This window comes from Epinephelus fuscoguttatus, linkage group LG8 (assembly GCF_011397635.1).
Source record: "Epinephelus fuscoguttatus linkage group LG8, E.fuscoguttatus.final_Chr_v1".
In the NCBI taxonomy this organism is placed as follows: Eukaryota; Metazoa; Chordata; class Actinopteri; order Perciformes; family Serranidae; genus Epinephelus; species Epinephelus fuscoguttatus.
Window position 1 is genome coordinate 3,060,493 of NC_064759.1, and position 19,337 is coordinate 3,079,829.

Here is a 19,337-nt window from a genome sequence, read left to right on the forward strand (position 1 = left end):
GTAGCCCTTGTTTTTTCCCAATCAGCAGGAACAGCTGAAAATAGTGTGAATCACAGGTGTTTGTGCAGTGTTGCTCGTCTTTGCCCTACATCTGGAAAGTGTGCTAATGTATGATGTCATATGCAAAGAAGCTCTTCAATACTCAAAATATTTAAAAATGTTGACATTTAAGATGATTAACGTTGTCAGAATCCCACTGTAGGAGAGTATTTGTTTTTTTTTTTATCACACTACAAGTTCAACAAATGCTGTGAAACACAAAACATACTTTATTTATACTGTCTGTGTTTGCTTCTTATATGAGAAGAGATATTAATGGATGAATGTGTTTGTGTGTGACGTTAGGTTGGCTGTGTGTGCAACGACTCGGTCATCAGGAATAACAATCTGCTGGGACGGCCGACGGAGGGAGCGCTCATCGCCCTCGCCATGAAGGTAAAAAAACAAACACTCAAGCCTCTGAGCCTTCACCCCAAATTGCATTCAGTCTGGACTCACGTTGGTGCCACCGGTGCACGACGGCTAACAGGTGTTATTTCACATGCTCAGATTTAGAGGGGAAAAATCAGATAAATTAACTGATAAAGTTCAAGCTCGAGGAAAGAAATGACACACTTAAAAGAACTAGGGATTTATTAAGAAGCTGAAACCAGGAAGTTTGGACCTACAGGGCTTCCATCCTGTAATGAATCTACAAAAATGTTACTGCACCACACAAATAAATGAAGGGATAAATGTAACCTGTAATGTAATGTAACAGCACAGTGTTGATGTTACAACTGTGCATGGAAGCATACAGAAGAATTTAACCAAAAAGAATCAGAACCAGAATCAGTAAAAGCCAGACGACATGAAACACTTCACTTCTTCAGTTTTATTTATTTTCCTTTCTCTGGTCGACAGTAACAAGTAGAGACAGAGAGGAATTGTGTTGACAGAAAGATGTCATGCAACAAAGGAAACGAGGACACGTCGTAGACCATGAGGACAGCAGGATGCTCCCTCAGGCAGAGCTCTCATCCTGACAGAAAGGGAAGACAGAAACACTGTTGGTTATCTCCGCCTGGAGGCGATCATGTGTTAGCTCGTGCATTTTGTGTGTACATTTGACCGTATGCTCGAGGAGGCCTCAGGGTGAGGTGATGCATAATAGAGATGACTGTTATATATTGTCACTGACTGCTGACGAAGGCTGCTCCTCTTAACTGGTCGCAAGTCATCAACAAAATCACGTAGCAAAAGCATCGAGCAAAACGCAATTATGGAAATCCTCTCAGCTAAAAACAAAAATTCAAGTGCTGGCAGTGTTGGGCAAACTACTTGGAAAATGTAGTGAGCTAAGGTAACAGTTACTCTACATCAGAATGAAGTTTCACCACATTGAAGCTATCCACAGAGAAATGTAGCAGCTAAGCTACTAGCTAATGGCCAAAGTAACTCACAACTTTTCAAATCAGCGTTTTCTCAGTGAAAACTGTCAGCCAAACAGAGAGGCAGCAAAAGAATATTCAGTTTAACTGTTTATTATAAAATAATAGACTTATATTAAAACTTCCCCCTCTTTGACATTTGAACATGTCTCCAGTAACTTTTTCTGGACATGAGAACATGAACATGTCCTGCACATAACACGTGACATCAGTATGTCCCTCTCTGTCTTCTGTCTCTCAGCTCTTCCTTCGGCCCTTGTTGTGTCTGTTTCTCTGGTGTTCACTGTAAATTTACTAAATATATTCAGTCTGTGGTCGAGACACGTGAGAGACACGTCAAGAAGTGCAGCGTAGCCAATCAGAAGCAGAGTATGGTGGGTCTTGCCAAGAAAAGCAGCGAGCAGAACAATCTGCAGGACTGGTATGTGATGTCATACAGGAAGTGCTTCCCTCATCTACATGTCTCAGTGTGATGCTGGCATCAGTCACATGACTTATCCTCAGTTTTATTATCCTGACTGTTATCCAGACCTCCACAGAAATAAAGTCCGCTGCATTTCAGAGCTTTTCCTGGAAAAAGAGCTTCTAACTTTTGTGGACGCTGCCGAACGACTCAATTAATCAGCTTCGCTACTGAAAAGCTGTTTGACTCAGAAAGTGGTGACATCACCACCACGCTACTGAGAAATGGAGATAAGTTAGTTGTTGTGATGCTACTGCCCAACACTGCGTAATGAGCCCGCAACCAGAGTAGGAGATGATCTCTCCCTCCCTGAAACAGGAAACACATTCAAACTCTTCCTGGCTGCACCTGATTGGATGACCACTTTCAGTCGTGGGCTGTCTGCTCTACGTATTTCAAACCAAAGACCAACACTTACATTATGAAAACAGTTCACCGAAATGTGTTTCTGAAAACATTTTGGGTGAGACATACAGTTAATGAATCTGTCTTCATTTCAGATTGATAAGAGTTAGTTTAAAACCTTTCAGCAGATTCTAGAGGCAGTGAGTTTCACTGGATGTCCCTGATTTGCATAAAGTAGCCTCGACCTCATATTCTTGCAAATGAGAAGCGGCCAACGTGTCACCTCATCTCTGGGAAAGTAACACAGTGCTGCCTGAATGCATCGCACAGCTGCTTATGCAGACATAAAAGGGAAGTGTGGAAATGGCGGATCCTGTGGACACGTGTCATTACTGTCTGTTTCAGGCTGCGGTTTGGCTTTTGTTGTGTTTATGAAACTGACATCCATAGAAAAGTTTGGTCTCTTTTTGATTGGGAGCATCTGCAGATTGATTCCATACCTGATATATTATGATCGACTAAAGTCAGGCACGATACAAGATAAATAAGTCCCTGTTTTCATTATCTCTGCTGCTGTCCTGACTGTAAGGGAGCCGTGTGCATACACACTTCCTGCCCCCCACCCACATGACCCCAGACACACCTGATGGAGATCTGCACCTCACTGAGGGCACTTTTCTACTTTTATATTATATTAAATGTGAAGAGCTGATTTTCAGCTGCAGCACAGAGAGCTTCCTCTCTCCGTCAGCGAACAGTGTCGGCCACGTTGCATCATGTCATGATGAAGAAAACTCTCAACGATGAAAAGATGAATCTGAGCCTGAAGGACGAAGAAGAACAGACGCCGTCTTCATTTCATTTCTTGTCGCTTGAGGTAGACCGCCTGTCATCCGCCTGCCCTTTACTGGTGTGACTGGGGAGATGAGTCACAGCTTACGCATGACTGTTAATGCGGGGGTTTTTGTCATTCATTAAAGCACACTGATCTTTAATTTTTAATGTTTATATTTTGTTGGCTGTGGATGGATTAGGGTGCTCAGGGGAAGAGCGATCTCTGCTGTGCGTCATGTTTTCATCTTTAAATGTGCCAAAATGGTTCCACATTTATGTGAAGGGATTGTTTGGAGCTCAGTGCGTCTTCCACTGTGGACCCGTCAGCGTCTCTGACACACTGAGTCACTGACAGATAACAAGCACAAAAGAAAGAGACTCATTTTGTCTCTGACATTGTTATTTTCATTTCAGTGTTTGGTGTTATTGATGCACATTGTCATCATATCGACCCTATTTATGACACTGTCATTACATCCGTACAGTACTGTACTCTGCTTTTATAACAGTTATTGTTCTTTTTAACTTTATAAACTTTATTATAACAGAGATAAAAACAGTTTTATTCAGACACCAATAACATCTGTTTGTAAAGAGGACTTTCTACAACCTAAAATCAAAGACCATTCAAACATAACTCAAACTGGGAGCTCAAAGTTGAAACCCAGATGGTTTAACTTTGAAGGAATCCTGTGCTGTCTCACCAGATGAAGCCGACGTGGTCATAGCTTTCTCCACTCAGCTGGCCAGATGTTTGATCCTTTAAATTGGAAGTAATGCGCTCCCCCAGCCTTTTTTCATCGGGTCAAAGATGTCACATCCAAAAGGTCCTTTCAAACCTTTATTAAGACATGGAGACCCTTTTTGGATTTTTTTGGTTTGCTACAGGAGCCCCTTGATGAAGAGGAAGATGGCACCCCCCTCCTTATTTATTTATGTTTTGTTGTTTTCACGCACTCACTCACAGTGCAATACAGCGCTGCTAGTTTGTGTGTGAGGTGGATCACAGTGTGTTGCTGTTCTTCTTGGTAGTTGTAGTCTAATGTGTGACACTCAGACAGCGCCTGGATGCGGGCGACAGATGTGTTTAAATAAACGCAGCAGCAACACAGACATTTCATACACAAGATGTATATAACGCGGACAATGTGTCTGTCGCTCCGTCCTTCCCTCTCACAGCCTCTCTGTTGATGCTCTGTGCATAAATAAGATTAACAGTCTAAATTAATACAAAGATTTAAATCATCTTCCAGCACTAGATTCATTTGAAAGGCCAACAGATGGAAAATGACTTTTTACCTCCCCTCACAAAAATTTTTAATTGTTCTAAACTACAATAGATTTAGACCTACTTGATCCTTTTATATACTCATGTTATAGTTTAGTGTCCTGTGCTGCAAACCTTTAAACATCTGTAGCTCCAGTCATGTGTGCAGAAAGTTCACGTACAGGCCTTCTTTTATTTTATATCATTTTTCATTTACAAGTTGTGCAGCTGTATGTTTTCAAACAGGATAAAAAATCCCTGTCTTTGCATTTTATTTTGATCACAGTCTGTTTTATATTATATTTTATATTTGATCTCAAATGTCTCTGACTTGCAGCTGAACATGTAGCCCATTTTGTAGAAAATAGCAACATACATATCCTGCATCACCAGTCAGCCTGAAAATACGGAGATATGGTTTTTGTCCGTATCACCCAGCCCTAGGTTGTAGGGATGAAATCAGGGATTCTGATTTCAGTTTGTCAGCATATATGATGAATAGTGTTCCTCTACAGCCGGGGGAGGATTGGTTGAATTGAAGTCAAATATACATGTTTTGTATCTGTTTTATGGGGTGAAGATTTTGAAAATCTATAAAAGATATTTACAAAAAAAACAGAGACTTGATGATCATTAAAAGTGCATGCAGAAAAAAGTGGGTATATTAGTATTGGTATTAGTTATTGACCAGTTAAGTTGTTAATTGTTAAGTTGATATCAGCAAAAAATCCAACATTATAATCACACTTACACTCTCAAATGGAAATAAGAATACAGAATGATGCAGTGCAGATGTGCTCTTGTTCAGGCAAAGATCAATAAACTCAGTAAATGAGCTGATTGGACTGTTAAGAGGAGTAAACTCTGACATGAGTGAAAACAGTCTTAAATGATATGAAAAGTTGGTCTTTGTTGGTTTGTACTTTTAATTCATTATTTCAACATTTAACATTTTTACACTCTTACTATGTGTTGCTATACACCTCACCCTCATCACCATGACAACCAACAACATCATTAGGACAATATAGACACATGTTCCAGAGAGGAAAATTCACCACATCATCATCATCATCATCATCATCATCATCATCATCATCATCATCATCATCATCATCATCATCATCAGTCTATTCCTGCTGTTCCACAGTCACAGAGACGTTCACCGGTAAAACCTTCAGTGGGAGATGATCCACAGTGTTCATGAATGGAAACATCCTCTCAGTGAAAGTGTGTGTGAAGGTGTGTATGTGTGTGTTAGTGTCAGGATCCCAGAACGACAGCTTCCCTCTGTCCCAGTCCAGACTCACTCTGATCCTCTGGAGCTTCTTCTGCACTCGGACGTTAGTGTCCGGATGTGACGGGGAGAACGAGTAGTACACACCGTAACAGAAACACAGTCTCCATAATCCAGACTCTATGTGTCCCTTCCTGTGGACAGACTCTGCTAACACACCCAGTGTCCAGCCTTTACTGGTCCCGACCTGCACGTCCCAGCTGTGAGTCCCTGAGTTAAAGCCCTCAGAGCCCAGGACAGAGCAGCAGTAGTGATCCATCCTCTCTGGGTTATCAGGACGCTGCTGTCCCTCTCCTCGTCTCCCGCTGGTCAGGTCCTCAGACAGGATGAGTCTTTGACCAGCAGTGTTTGGGTCCAGGATCACAGGAGTGTAGGAGACCATGTCCTTCATCTTGTTCCAGATGTTGAAGGTCAGGTTGCCCAGGTGTTTGGCCTCGTCTATCAGAGCTCCTGAGGGCAGCTGTGGATCATCCAGCAGGGGGCGCTGCTGGACTCTGTCCACTGCAGCCTTGTAGTTGAGCAGGAATGAGACGTCTTCAGCTCTCAGCTCGTCCTCTGTGGCTCTGACTGTGTCTGAAAGAGCTGCTATCTCTCTGCTCAGAGCCTCCATCTTCTCCTTCATCATCTGACTCTTCTGCTCCTCTTCCTCCCTCAGTGCAGCCATCCTGGCCTCCTCTTCCTCTTTTAGAAGCTGGTGAAGCTTCTTAAACTGCTCCTTAATCTGCCTCTCTGTGCGTCGGGCCTGGACCTTCATGTGTTTTGCTGTTTGTTCACACTTCACTTTAGCTTGCTCACAAACCTTTAACTTCTCCTTTAAGGGCTCCAGAGTTTCCTCAAGTTTCTTCTTGTGTTGTCGTGCGGCTTCATCGACGGGTCTGAATCTGTGGTTGGTGTGTTTTTCTGAAAGACTGCAAGCGTGGCACACTGGCTGCTGATGGTCCAGACAGAAGAGTTTGAGCTTCTCAGAGTGCAGACTGCAGAGAGCCTCTGAAGCGCTCTGATCTCTCTCCTGTAAGAAACTCTCACACAGCTTCTGTAACACCAGATTAGGAGGTGGTTCCTCCCCTGTATGTCTTCTCTTACAAAGCGGACACTCTGTGGTGTTTTCCTCCGTCCACCACCTCTGCAGACAGACTTTACAGAAGCTGTGGCTACATACCAGGATGACAGGATCCTCAAAGATGTCGCAGCACACAGAACAGCAAAGATCTTCCTCCAAACCTGAAGCCATTTAGTCTGTGAGTGAGAGTGAAAACACAGCAGGCAGACAGCTCAGCCACTCCCTGAAAGTTACGTCCACCTTGAGTCTTGTTGTAAATCTCTCACTCAGAGTTTGCAGTCAGCAGCTGGTTGTAGTTGCAGTGTTGCCTCCTGCAGCTGTCCTCTCTCTCCCTGAGGGTGAATCGTATCATCCGTCTCTCAGTGTGTGTGTTTGTGTGTGTGTTGTCTTAGTGAAGCAGAATAATGATCTGTTTCCTGGTTTGTCTGTGGTGAGTCAGGTGATGGGCAGAGCTTCATAATGAAAGTTTGTGTTTTTTTTTTTGTTTTTTTTTTTTGGGTTGGGTTTCATTCCAAAGTCATTAATAATGCCTTAGGAACACACAGAAGTCTTGTCCTCGTCAGATACTGTACACTACTTCTGTCTTTGTCTTATAGTTTGTAGTTCACTCACACAAGAAATGATCCAGAAACAGAAACTCTCCATTTTTTACGTTACACTCCATTTCCATCCAGAATCAGTCAAACTCAGGCCCTGTCTACACACGTACAGATGATTTGTAAAATGAATGTTTTTCCCCTCCCTTTAAAAAAAATGTAAAAAATTCTGTCCACACAACCTTAGTTTTACAAAATATCTCTGTCCACACGAGCGCAAAAATGTCTCCAAACACTCGCTGGTGGCCGGCACTGTCCTTGTATCAGTGTTGTCCCCTCGTCACAAAGGAAGTGAAGTGGTCCCTTTTTTAAAACACCAGCTTGAGAGCTAGTTACTGTTGATTTCTTTTTTGTCAGAAAGAGGAAGAGGAAAAATACATTTACAAAAATATCTGTATAGTTATAGTCAAAGGTCTGGAACCTGGCGATATAAATCATAAGCTTGTCATCTACTGGAAACATTATGAACCTGAACCTCACACCCCATTTACAGCTGGTACAAAAGAGATGATGATTGTGATCATGGCAACAAGAACAACAACGTCAGCAACAAGAAGGAAACCATAGCAACAACAACAACAGTAATACAAACAAAAAAACAGAACACAGTGAGGAATGATGAAGTGCATGTGAAGTGAGCTGTGTGCTTCACTGTGTCAGTTGCAGATGTGTGTTTGCTTGCTTGCAGAGGTGACAGTAAAACAGTGAATGACAGAGAAGAAAAAATCACAATTCTGTAACTCAATAAATAAATGAATAAAAAGTGAGACGTGATTGTGTGAATACATGTGTAGATCCGCAAATATACTGTGGGTCAAAGTTATGAATCAGCTGTTGTACTGATGTCTATCTTCTTGCCAGAGAGAAAAACTAAGATTTACTTAGTTAAAGCAACTATAGTGAAGTAAAAAGTGCAATAGCTCCATCTGAAGTGTAGTGGAGGAGAAGTAGAAAGTGTCAGTGGACATTAAAACACTCAAGTCAAGTAAAAGAACCTCAAATTTGTACTTGAATACTTGGTGGAGGAAGTATTCAGATCCTTTACTGAAGTAAAAGCTAAAATCACACTGTAAAAATAACAGTTATTAGTAAAAGCCCTGCATTAAAAATGTCACTTAAGTGAAATTATGTCAGAACAATCAGAAAAATGTATTTAGGTATTGAAATTAAAAGTATTTAATGCAGAAAAACTTAAAATAATTAATTAAAAAAGAAAAGCAGCAAGTCCTCATATTCAAGAAGATGAAACCATGAAATGTTTCTGCGTGAAAAATGAATTTAAAGGTTATCAAACATTATGTTAAGTAATTTTCTAATCAGTTGACTAATGGTTTCATCTGCACCAGTGTGTGTTTGCATGGTTTGGACATAAAAATCTTAGTTTGTAAATGGACTATAGTGAACAATAACTCCATCTGAAGTGTAGTGGAGGAGAAGTAGAAAGTGTCAGTGGACATTAAAACACTCAAGCAAGGTAAAAGTACCTCAAATTTGTACTTGAATACTTGAGTAAATGTACTTAGTTACATTCCAGCACTGTCAGCAGAGGGACACACAGTAACTGACTTTACAGTATTTGAGATCAATGGACCTGTAGTGGTATTTCTTTAGCCCACAGTTTAATAATCCAATCACTGTAATTACTCTGAAACATATTAATCCAACTTTGGTGATATTAATGCATTTTTAAAAAATGTTCCTCAAATTTTGGACAAACAATTTGTAGACAGTGAAAATAACACTCTTGAGAGTGCTCTTGACCACTCGTAAAATTTTCTTTTTTTGTTAAGTACATAACTCCACATGTGTTCATTCATAGTTTTGATGCCTTCAGTGAGAATCTACAATGTAAATAGTCATGAAAATAAAGAAAACGCATTGAATGAGAAGGTGTGTCCAAACTTTTGGCCTGTACTGTATATATATATATATATATTCTATTGTATTTCACTGGTACATCTCCTAAAACTACTAAAATATTGCTTTTCCTGACAGATGTAAAAGACTAATGTTTTTTAACTGATCTCAGTCGCTCTACATTGACAGCAACTAATGGTTACAACCGAATGCCATATTACAAATTACATAATCAAAAAATGAACATGCAGTTGTGAATTAATAAAATGTTTATTCCCATCAACCAAACATTTACTCTCATCCAACATGTTTGTGAATATATGACATCAACTCTGCAACTTGTGTGCCAAAGTTTCCGCCAACTTTCCAAGTTCATCCAACATATGGACGCATTCACGTGTATTTTCTCAGTCAGGAACTAATTTTTCGATTATTATTCTGGCACCACATGAGTGCAGGGTGTGCTGTAATCTGGTGCCTGGGGGCCACTTTTGCAAAATGACAGGAGGCCAGGGGCCAGTTTCAGCAGCCCCACATAGGTCAGGTGTACCCCGGGGGTCGTTCAATGATTGGAGGACATTCGGGATTTAGCCTCTGTCCCTCTGTCCAGGGGATCCTCCCACGTTTATTACTATATATTCTCTGCCACAGTATTTACTCTAAAAGTACAAAAAAATGATGATGCAGCTCTGCTTGTGTCTTCCAGATGGGGCTGGAGAGCCTGAAGCAGGAGTATGTGCGTCTGGACGAGAATCCCTTCACCTCAGAGCAGAAGTGGATGGCTGTTCGCTGTGTTCACCGCACCCAGCAGGTCAGTGTCTTCTCCACCTGTCATCAGTGGCTACGTTTACATGCACAAAATATTACATTCCCAAAAGGACAATATCCGCATTAAGCTGTTTATATAGCCAATGAAAATAAAAATATTCCTCCAATATTATTCCAGTCGTCCACACTGATGATCACATCAAAATATGGCAAAGTGGAACAGCTGGAGCTGCTTGAACTATTTGAAATTCGTGCATCAAAATAGATTCTTACAAAGTTAGAACCAGTGGCGGACTGGTTGGACTGGTGAGCACAGCCTTCCTCTTTCATTCCTTAACCACATTATTCAAAGGTTGGCGTTGCGATATTTGTGTACATCCAAAACCTGTTGATATTAGGTCTTTCATAGCGTTTAAAAGTGGCTGTGTTTGTCCTTTTGACTGGAAATGTGGGCTTTTCTTTTTGGCATGCATCTCTTCACCACAGACTTCAATCTGTTGGCGAGTTGTTTTTGTACAACGCACAGAGTCGACTGTAAACAGACATGAGGCAGGGTGTCGCAAACTGCGGTGAAAACTCCAATTGGGATGCATGTTCTGAACAAACTGTATACATGACCAAAGAAAGCCCCTAAAACCAGAATAATATTGTCATATCCTGCATGTCTTAATCAGAAAACTTTACAGGATATCCAAACTGAATATGCTGTTTACATTAACTGTATTAAATTCTTAATAATTGTAACATATCAGTGTGCATGTAAACACAGTCAGTGATTCAGAGAGTCCTCAGAGAGTCCTGTGTTGGTGTGAGCCTCATTATCCCTCCCTCAGGATAAGCCTGGAGTTTACTTCGTGAAGGGAGCCTTCGAGCAGGTGATCCGCCTCTGCAGCTCCTACAACAGCAGAGGAACCACACTGTCACTCAGCCACCAGCAGAGGGAGCTGTACCAGCAGCAGATCAGCTACATGGGCACAGCTGGTCTCAGAGGTAAGAAAGACGTAGATATTTATGAGCTTGCTGCTTATTTCAACACACAGATGAGCTGAGAGCACGTCTCTGGCCGTCTCATCCTTTAGTCCTGGCGTTTGCGGCGGGCTCGGAGATGGGGAACCTGACCTTCCTGGGACTGGTGGGCATCATCGACCCCCCGAGGTCAGGGGTCAAAGAAGCCGTAGGGACGCTCATCAACTCCGGAGTCGCCATTAAGATGATTACTGGAGATTCACAGGAGACAGCTGTGTCCATAGGTGAGAGAGAGGAACAGGCTTCGTGATAAACTGTCACAGTTTGGAGATGAGGAAAATAAACACCAAACATTTCCTCTCAATTTAAACTTCAAACTTAATTTAAAAGTTATCTCTCTTCACGTTTCCTGTCTGTGTCTTCACTGTCACACTGACAAAAACATCTTTACACTGCTGTATAATTGTCGACCAAACCAGGCGAGATCTTTTCAAAATTTTATTTTTTTCTTTGGTTTTGTTTTATGCTCTTTCATTTTTCTTGCCTGTGTCTTTTTAAACTTTATGATGTAAAGCACCTTGAGTTGCCTCTGTGACTGAGATGTGCTGTTGTAATAAAGTCACCTTGCCTTGCAGCCAGTCGGTTGGGTCTGTACTCTAAAGGCTGTCAGTGTTTGTCTGGAGACGAGGTGGATCAGCTCGACCTGCAGCAGCTTTCACACGTCGTCCCCAGAGTGAGAACAACTTCACTTTCACACTGTTTATTTGTTGTTGTGTGTTTTAAACAATCAGTCACAGTGTGAGTTAAAGATTGTGAGCAAATAAATATTAAGATTTATTCAGTTTCTCTCTCAGCTCGGAGCTCAGTCTGGTGCTAAAAATAAACTCTCAGCACCTCATATGTGGTTTGATTCTGTCACAGTGAGTTTGTTAATAACAGGCAGAATGTAGCTGCACCTTTTTTCAAGTAAATATCACAGAACAAACTTTATTACTTCTGCATGGGTTTTGTATTTTAATTAATGAAAGTCGTCTTTGTCTCTACAGATAGCTGTGTTTTATCGAGCCAGTCCTCGACACAAGCTGAAGATCGTCAAGGTGAGCAGGATGAAGAGAACACTCAGGGGTGAAGGATTGTGCGGCTCTTGTGAACTGCACAAATATGACAAAAAGAAACAGTGTAATTCTCAAAGTGCCACAAAGGGTAAAATGCACCTGTAACTGTGCTGCCTATCAAACAGAGTCTCAGTGCGCCTGTGCTATTTCCACATATTTAAATTAGTTGATATGAAAAAATTCAGTGCAAAATTGGAAAATGGACTCAAAGGAAATTTAGAAAAGCAGAAGAAATGAAGTAGTTTATCAGTAAGTAGGAACAAAGTTGAAGCACAAAACCTTCACTTGTCAGAATATAAAAATTAAAGTTCCGGTTCTCCGCAGTCCCTCCAGAACATCGGTGCTGTGGTGGCCATGACAGGCGACGGAGTGAACGATGCCGTTGCTCTGAAGGCCGCTGACATCGGCGTGGCCATGGGCCAGACGGGCACTGACGTCTGCAAGGAAGCGGCCGACATGATCCTGGTGGACGACGACTTCCAGACCATCATGTGAGTGAACGAACGTGAGGAGGTAAAAATTTAAGGCTCCTTTAAAACTGCAGACATGAATAGTTTTGTTCTCTGCCTCCAGGTCGGCCATCGAGGAAGGAAAAGGAATTTACAACAACATTAAAAACTTTGTCCGCTTCCAGCTGAGCACGTGAGTGGAAACTTATGATGATCTTATAAACCATGATGCATTGCTGTAGATTAAACTACCCAACAGTTTATAAAGGAGTTAAAATGAGCTCAACTTGAAACAGCAGTAAAATATAATGTACACATTAATGCAGCAGTGATATTAATCTGGAAGCATCAGACAGAATAGAAAACTGCACTGCACATACTTTTACTGTAAAGACATTTAGCTGATGATGTAAATAAAGTTAAACACCCACCTGACGCTCCCTCTCCCCCTGCTGGTCTCCAGGAGTATTGCAGCTCTGACGCTCATCTCCTTGGCAACGCTGATGAACTTCCCCAACCCACTGAACGCCATGCAGATCCTGTGGATCAACATCATCATGGATGGACCTCCTGCTCAGAGGTACAAGGGCATCATGGGAAGTGGACTTGGAGTCAGGAGCTGCACAAGTGTTGCTGCCTTATAATAATAGTCCAGAGAAATCAAAAGCATTTATTATAAATAATGTTTTGCACACGACACAACACCAAAGCATCGAGAGAAATTATTTAAAGTCTTAATTGAGGTTGGCACAAATTCATTTTCTTAAACGGTTCAGTTTAAATGAGAAGTGATATTTAGTTTGGAAGGTTTAATAGTGAAATCAAATAAACACGCTGGTACACGACCGAAGCGTTCCCACTTTGATTTTATCAAATGCCAAAGCTAAAAGTATGAGTGTGTGTTTTTTTGTCAGTTTGGGCGTGGAGCCCGTGGACCGGGACGTGATCAGACAGCCTCCCCGTAACGTCAGAGACAGCATCATCACTCGCAGCCTGCTCGTCAAAGTGCTGGTGTCGGCGCTCATCATCGTCTGCGGGACGCTGTTTGTCTTCTGGAGAGAGGTAGGTCTCTTTTCTTCTGACCATGCGTCTGCTTTCATCTGCTGAATCACAGGCTACGATGTACGATAGCTTCCCGTACTGAGTGTGCAAGGATGCTGCACGGGTTATTACTTCTTATTGCTTCTTGCTACAGGCAATTCTTCTGCTGCCTCCATGGCGAGCTGCTATCTGTCTGTCTGTTTGGGTTTAGCACTGATCAGTGCGTCATTTCATGCTGCGTGTCTGTTGGTTGGTTAGTAGACGAAGGTGGTCACAGCAGTCACACAGTGAAACACATGATCTGTAAAAATCTGTTTGTCTTTTGTGTTTCAGTTGCAGGACAACGTGATCACTCCTCGAGACACCACCATGACCTTCACCTGCTTCGTCTTCTTTGACATGTTCAACGCTCTGAGCTCTCGTTCACAGGTAGACACACCTGAGAGGTGCTGAGCGAGCGAGTACGCCAATATCTGCATCTGTCAACGAAACAAAATTATCTGTATCTGTGTCTGTCTTCGAAAGGGGCGGGGTTTAAACTAAAAGTGGGTGTGGCTTTAACAAGAAGTTGTTATTTTTAGCCTAAAAATGGATTTAGGTTGATCAGCAGTTATTATTTATTAGAAAACTATTTATTAACTATTTATTTATCATTTTCTGTCCCAAGCTTAAGAGACTGAACGCAGCGACCCTAATGAGGATTTTCTTTTGACATGTTTTGACACGTTTTACTTAGGCATTTTACTATACTCAGAAAAAGTACATTATCTGCACCGGATACTCGTTTCATCTGAGTACTCAACCCCAGTGAAAAGGCTCCACTGAGTATAACTCAGTACTCAGTGACTGTGTGTTTGTGTGTGTGTGGTTTCTCCTCAGACTCGGATGGTGCACGAGATGGGTCTGTGTAGCAACAGGACCTTCTGTTACGCCGTCCTGGCCTCCATCATGGGTCAGCTGCTCGTCATCTACTTCCCTCCTCTGCAGAACGTCTTCCAGACAGAGAGCCTCAGCATCTTTGGTAAGAACACGTCACACCACACAGGGGCAAATGAAAGACTGTTGGGGAAAAAACTTTCAAATGTTACCTTTTTAAATAAGATCATGTATGTACATGTACTAAAAATGGAACAAGAACAGCTTTCAGTTTGCTTTGTGTACGCCTTGGACAGGTGTTTCAGGTGTTTCATGTATAATCAACGTATAAATGATGTTTATCAGCCAGTTCTCAGGTATATCATATCACTTTTATGCTGACGACATTCAACTGTATGTCTCGTTTTAGCCTGATAACACAGACAAACTGCTGTTAAGGACTGGATGTCAAACAGCTACTGACAATTAAACACAGACAAGATGGAGGTTCTGATAACTGCTTGAGATAGTAGAGCTTCAAAGGTTGCTCAGGGTATTGGGTCCCTTTCTTCAGCTGTACTGTCAAATTTTAGGAATCATGTTAAATTACTGACCCGTACCTGTTTTATTCAGCTATGAAATATTGCAAAGCTCAGGTCTGTTGTGTCTCAACCTGAGCTGGAGATGATGATCCACGCTTTCGTGTCCTCCCGACTGGACTACTGTAACTCTCTTTTTACTTGTCTAAACAAATCTTGTGTGAATCGTCTTCAGAACACCAGAACACTGCTGCTCAGCTGTAAACCAGGTCCAACAGGTCGACCCACATCACTCCCATTTTAGTTTCTTTACACTGGCTTCCCATCAGGTTCAGGATTCACTTTCAGATACTTGTTCTCAAGAATAGAGCCCTCCGCAGTCAGGCACCTGAACACATCATTGATCTCCTCTATGCATATATTGTCAGTAGGTCTGTTAGATCCTCTGGACAGGACAGACTCGCTGCCCCTCGCTCTAGACTCAAAACAAAAGGTGATCGTGTCTTTGAAGTCGTGGCTCCAACACTATGGACCTCTCCTGCTGTTGGTTTATTGTTTATTATCATTATTATAGGTTAAACTTCCCAGCAGTATATAAGGATCATTAACATCAATTATTATCATCCAATAATATAATATATATTGTTCTGAAATAAGTAACTCTACATGATGAGCACTTTAACTGACACTTTGTTATCGTCCTGCAGACCTGCTGTTCCTGGTGTCCCTCACCTCCTCCGTGTGTGTGGTGTCTGAGGTCATCAAGATGGTGGAGAGGCGGATAGGAGCCGAGAGGAGGAGCCTGCCCTCCGACTACTGCCACGAGGTATGACCTCCCTCCTCCTCCCACCACACCGGCTGTCCGGGCCAAAGGACTCTGAGGTTTGGAGGAAGAAGAGGAGGATGAGGGTGACGAGTTTTAGGATCTCACAACCGATGGCACTGACTAATTAAGACTGAGAGGACTTGTGGGATTTTCCTCCTCAGGAGAAACTCTGGTCTGGGACTGGAGGAAGCTCCCAGCCTTGGGGAGGGGATGGAGGGAGGCGGGTTAAACTGGGAGGACAAGATAGCTGCTGGGAGATCTAACCCTGTTCTAAAGTGGAGGGTTTTTATACCGGTCCACAGCAGCTGTTTGTAGACTCCTGACCGGGACACCGCCACTGACCAACCACGTTTACTCCTCGTTATTTAGGACGTCCTCTTTAAGATATCCCTCTGGAGAATCAAGCCTAGAGACGTGTGCAATTCTCTTCCAGTCCTCTTTTTTTAAATCTACTATTTAGAAGGTGTTGACCACTGTTCAGCTCGCTTTTCATGGTTGGAAGCGTAACTTCTTGTTTTGATTCCTCTATAGATGGTTTACAGTTTATCAGTGGAGGTGTAACGGTGCAACATTCACCGTTAAAAGTTTTCAGCTCAGCGGGGACAATAAATGTTAGGAATTATTTACATTTATTTAAGGCGTAATAGAGGTGCACAGGTACGGGAGGCAAGAATGGACTTTTTTAATGCCGTTATCTCAACATCATGAGTTCATTATTTTGTTACTTTGAAATAACAAAGCTCGTTTTCTTTTGACAAAACGCTGATTTATGCCGATTCTTGAGAAAACGAAAGGCAGATTTTTTTAGATAATTTATCACAAAAAGAAAAGTGACTTGTTTTCCAATTTCCCATGATCTTAAGAAAGCAAAAGTTGTTTTCTTGTGATAAATTAACTTGTTATCTTGAGAAATCCACCGTAAAATTTTTCGAAAATCTCCATGAATCAGCCTGTTATCACGAGAAAACAAGCTTTATGATCTCCAGATAACGACATTAAAAAACAATCGTAAGCACGGCCGGTCTGGGCTTCCGTACACAGGTCTGAATATCTGCTGTAAAAACTGAAACACTTACACTTAATCAATTATTTAAAGAAAACTAAGTCAGTGTTGCTTTGTGCACATAAAGGAACATTTCACTTCACTTCGAGCATATAAAGCTTTAATTTTTTGTTTTCCTGTTTGGAAGTCTGTGACTGCCAATATTAAAAAAAATAGTTTAATCAAATCAAAGCTTCATTTTTGTAATCATAGACAGATTTCACACAAAGAGACCCGTCTTGTTATCGTGCAGATTTCAAACACTGGTTGTTGCACAACAGAAAGTCTGACTGACAGGTGCGTTTGAGTCGAGACCAGGAGTTTTCAGGCGAAGGACCTCTCAGCTGTAAGACATATTGTATAATATTAAATTAAGTTGCACTTCATATAATTCTCTAAATATTTTTAGGGCTTCTCTGGTTTGCCTGAAGCTACGAAGTCAGCAGCAGCTGTAGCCTCACCCTGTGCACTTTCACCGGTGGTTCCTGAGGTGGACGGTGTGTTAAAAAACGATCCACAAGAATATCTGTACACTCAGAATAATTACGAAGAATAAAAAAAGGTGCCACACACGTTAACTTAGCGTTAGCTAGCTCACTTAATAGCACAAGGATTCATGGGTAACAGCCTGTTGTTAACGTTGTGCACGTTTCATGAATGGGTCGATTTATTTTTGCTACTGATATGTTAGATTTATGTTAATGTGCATTTTCAGACACATTAAAAAAAATAAATTAACAAGCTGTAATTTGCCAGGCCCCCTACAGTAACCCTGAGGAACCCCTAATGAAGACCCAGGGTTTAGACCCAGCCCTGAGGAGAGCTGCTCAGCCTTGCAGACAATTTCCCCAGTGGCCACTCGTATTACAACAAAAAAAATGCCCTGCAGCCCCAAAGACCACCGTTATAGAAGAGACGTCTGTAACACTGCTGACAGGACACCTTGAACTGCAAATATTCATCTCTCTATTCTGAATTTTTTGATCCATGAAGGTTTTATATTTGTTAAATTTTCCTCTAGCCGAAAAAAGCCCTTAAAAAAATCTGTGACATCATCACAATGTAAAGTCTATGACCTCAGCAGGAACTCGCAGGCGAGGCCAGCGGGAGAAACACTACTGCGTATATTCAGTGAGCCGCACAACGAGGAAGTAAGGCGAGCAACTCCACTGGAACGGAAAAACGCCATTATCAAAGATCTGGGGTCGAGACTGTTAAAAAAATCACATGATAATTTTTACCTGCTGAACGTTTTGAAAACTGAAAATGAATAAAGAGAAATAAAGAAATGTTGTTGAAATAAGTTAAAATCAAAGCGTAGTTTATATTCACAGTTTAATTTAAACATCCAGGTTGTAGTTTTGTTTCTGCCAATTTTAAAGATAAATAATCTGTTTCATATTCAGTGTTTTTATTATAATGATAATATTTAAGGCAGACTGATGTTGAGGAGCAAACTGAAAGATTATTTGACTTAATTTCCATTTTGGCAGTAATCATGCTTTTTCAAACATGAAAATAAAAATTGGATTTTACTTCTTTTTGTATGATTTTGTCTACAGAAGTTGAAAATTATATTTGTTGTCAGATGTATTCACATCAGGATTCAGCAGCTTGTTTGATTAATGAAGCTTGATTTTAATGTCGGCAGCCGGAGACGTCCTCGCTCTGTCTGTGATCAGACACTCCTCTGGTCCGTGTAGGACTCAGTAGTCTACTGTGGGAAATCTGTACGTCCCAGTTTACCAAATACTAAAATAACTTTTGAGAATCATGTTTGTTTTTCACTGAATAAAAGAAGCCAAAGTTTTCAAGTTTTTAATGTTGTTGAAACACGAGCAGCCATATAAGAACTTAATCTGATCAAATATTTGATATCCTGAATCTGCTGTCAATAAAGACGAATCATGTTTGATGCAGATATTTTAATGTCAAACCATGCTAACACACATTTTCTTTTTGTTTTTGTCGTCATTTTGTGGAGGCTCTTTGAGCTCTTCTGGTTTCTGTTTACTAAAACTGACAGTTTTTGTTTGGTGGGTTGTAACTAGACGTCTCAGGTCGCCTTCACATCTAAACTGTGTTGTCGTCTACTCTCGGTTCATTTATGATAATATTGTTATTATCCAGACAGAGCAGAAATCTTTTTGCCTTCTTCGGTCCGGACCAACTGAACCGAACCACAGGTGTGAAAGTGACCCGAACATTTCGACCCGTCGTCCTGTACAAACAGTTTACGAGGACTGACTGTGCCATTACACCTCCACTCTGCAGGCTTGCTTCTGTGATCCATATGTTTATGTTTCATGCTTCTTCCTAGGCACACTGGTTTATTTAAATTAAAAGGAACTCTGGTTTCAGTTGTACAGCTGATGGCAAACGCTTTTCTGTCATGTTTAAGCTCCGTCACACTCGCCACCTGGTACATACCGACGTGTCTGTGGTGGCGAGCGGCGCCTCTGGCCTCACAGTGACAGTGGCTGGAGAACAAGTCGACGCTAAATGTGGAATCAGGCCTCAAAAACCACCAAACACAGCAGTGCTGACGCGGTCGCTTCAGGGTACAAACGCAGATACTTTAGTAACA

The 19,337-nt window shown here is 41.6% G+C and overlaps 2 protein-coding genes across 6 annotated transcripts in view; one reads left to right on the top strand and one right to left on the bottom strand.

The window, feature by feature from the left end:
- The window catches only part of atp2c1 (ATPase secretory pathway Ca2+ transporting 1), a 72,665-nt gene extending 54,106 nt beyond the window's left edge, over positions 1-18,559 (top strand). For all 5 annotated transcript variants that reach the window (XM_049584859.1, XM_049584855.1, XM_049584858.1 and 2 more), the window contains 13 exons: positions 346-435; positions 9,856-9,960; positions 10,751-10,907; positions 10,997-11,167; positions 11,519-11,616; positions 11,930-11,980; positions 12,323-12,489; positions 12,572-12,640; positions 12,911-13,027; positions 13,362-13,509; positions 13,822-13,917; positions 14,368-14,509; positions 15,590-18,559. In XM_049584859.1, coding sequence (XP_049440816.1) covers positions 346-435; positions 9,856-9,960; positions 10,751-10,907; positions 10,997-11,167; positions 11,519-11,616; positions 11,930-11,980; positions 12,323-12,489; positions 12,572-12,640; positions 12,911-13,027; positions 13,362-13,509; positions 13,822-13,917; positions 14,368-14,509; positions 15,590-15,714 — 1,536 coding nt within the window. In that variant the 3' untranslated portion in view covers positions 15,715-18,559. The remainder of the gene's footprint in view (positions 1-345; positions 436-9,855; positions 9,961-10,750; positions 10,908-10,996; positions 11,168-11,518; positions 11,617-11,929; positions 11,981-12,322; positions 12,490-12,571; positions 12,641-12,910; positions 13,028-13,361; positions 13,510-13,821; positions 13,918-14,367; positions 14,510-15,589) is intronic.
- On the bottom strand, positions 3,803-7,988 carry LOC125893891 (E3 ubiquitin-protein ligase TRIM35-like). The gene has a single exon (XM_049584861.1). The coding sequence runs from the start codon at positions 6,865-6,867 to the stop codon at positions 5,470-5,472; it is 1,398 nt and encodes a 465-aa protein (XP_049440818.1). The 5' UTR covers positions 6,868-7,988; the 3' UTR covers positions 3,803-5,469.
- Positions 18,560-19,337: the final 778 nt, after the last annotated feature.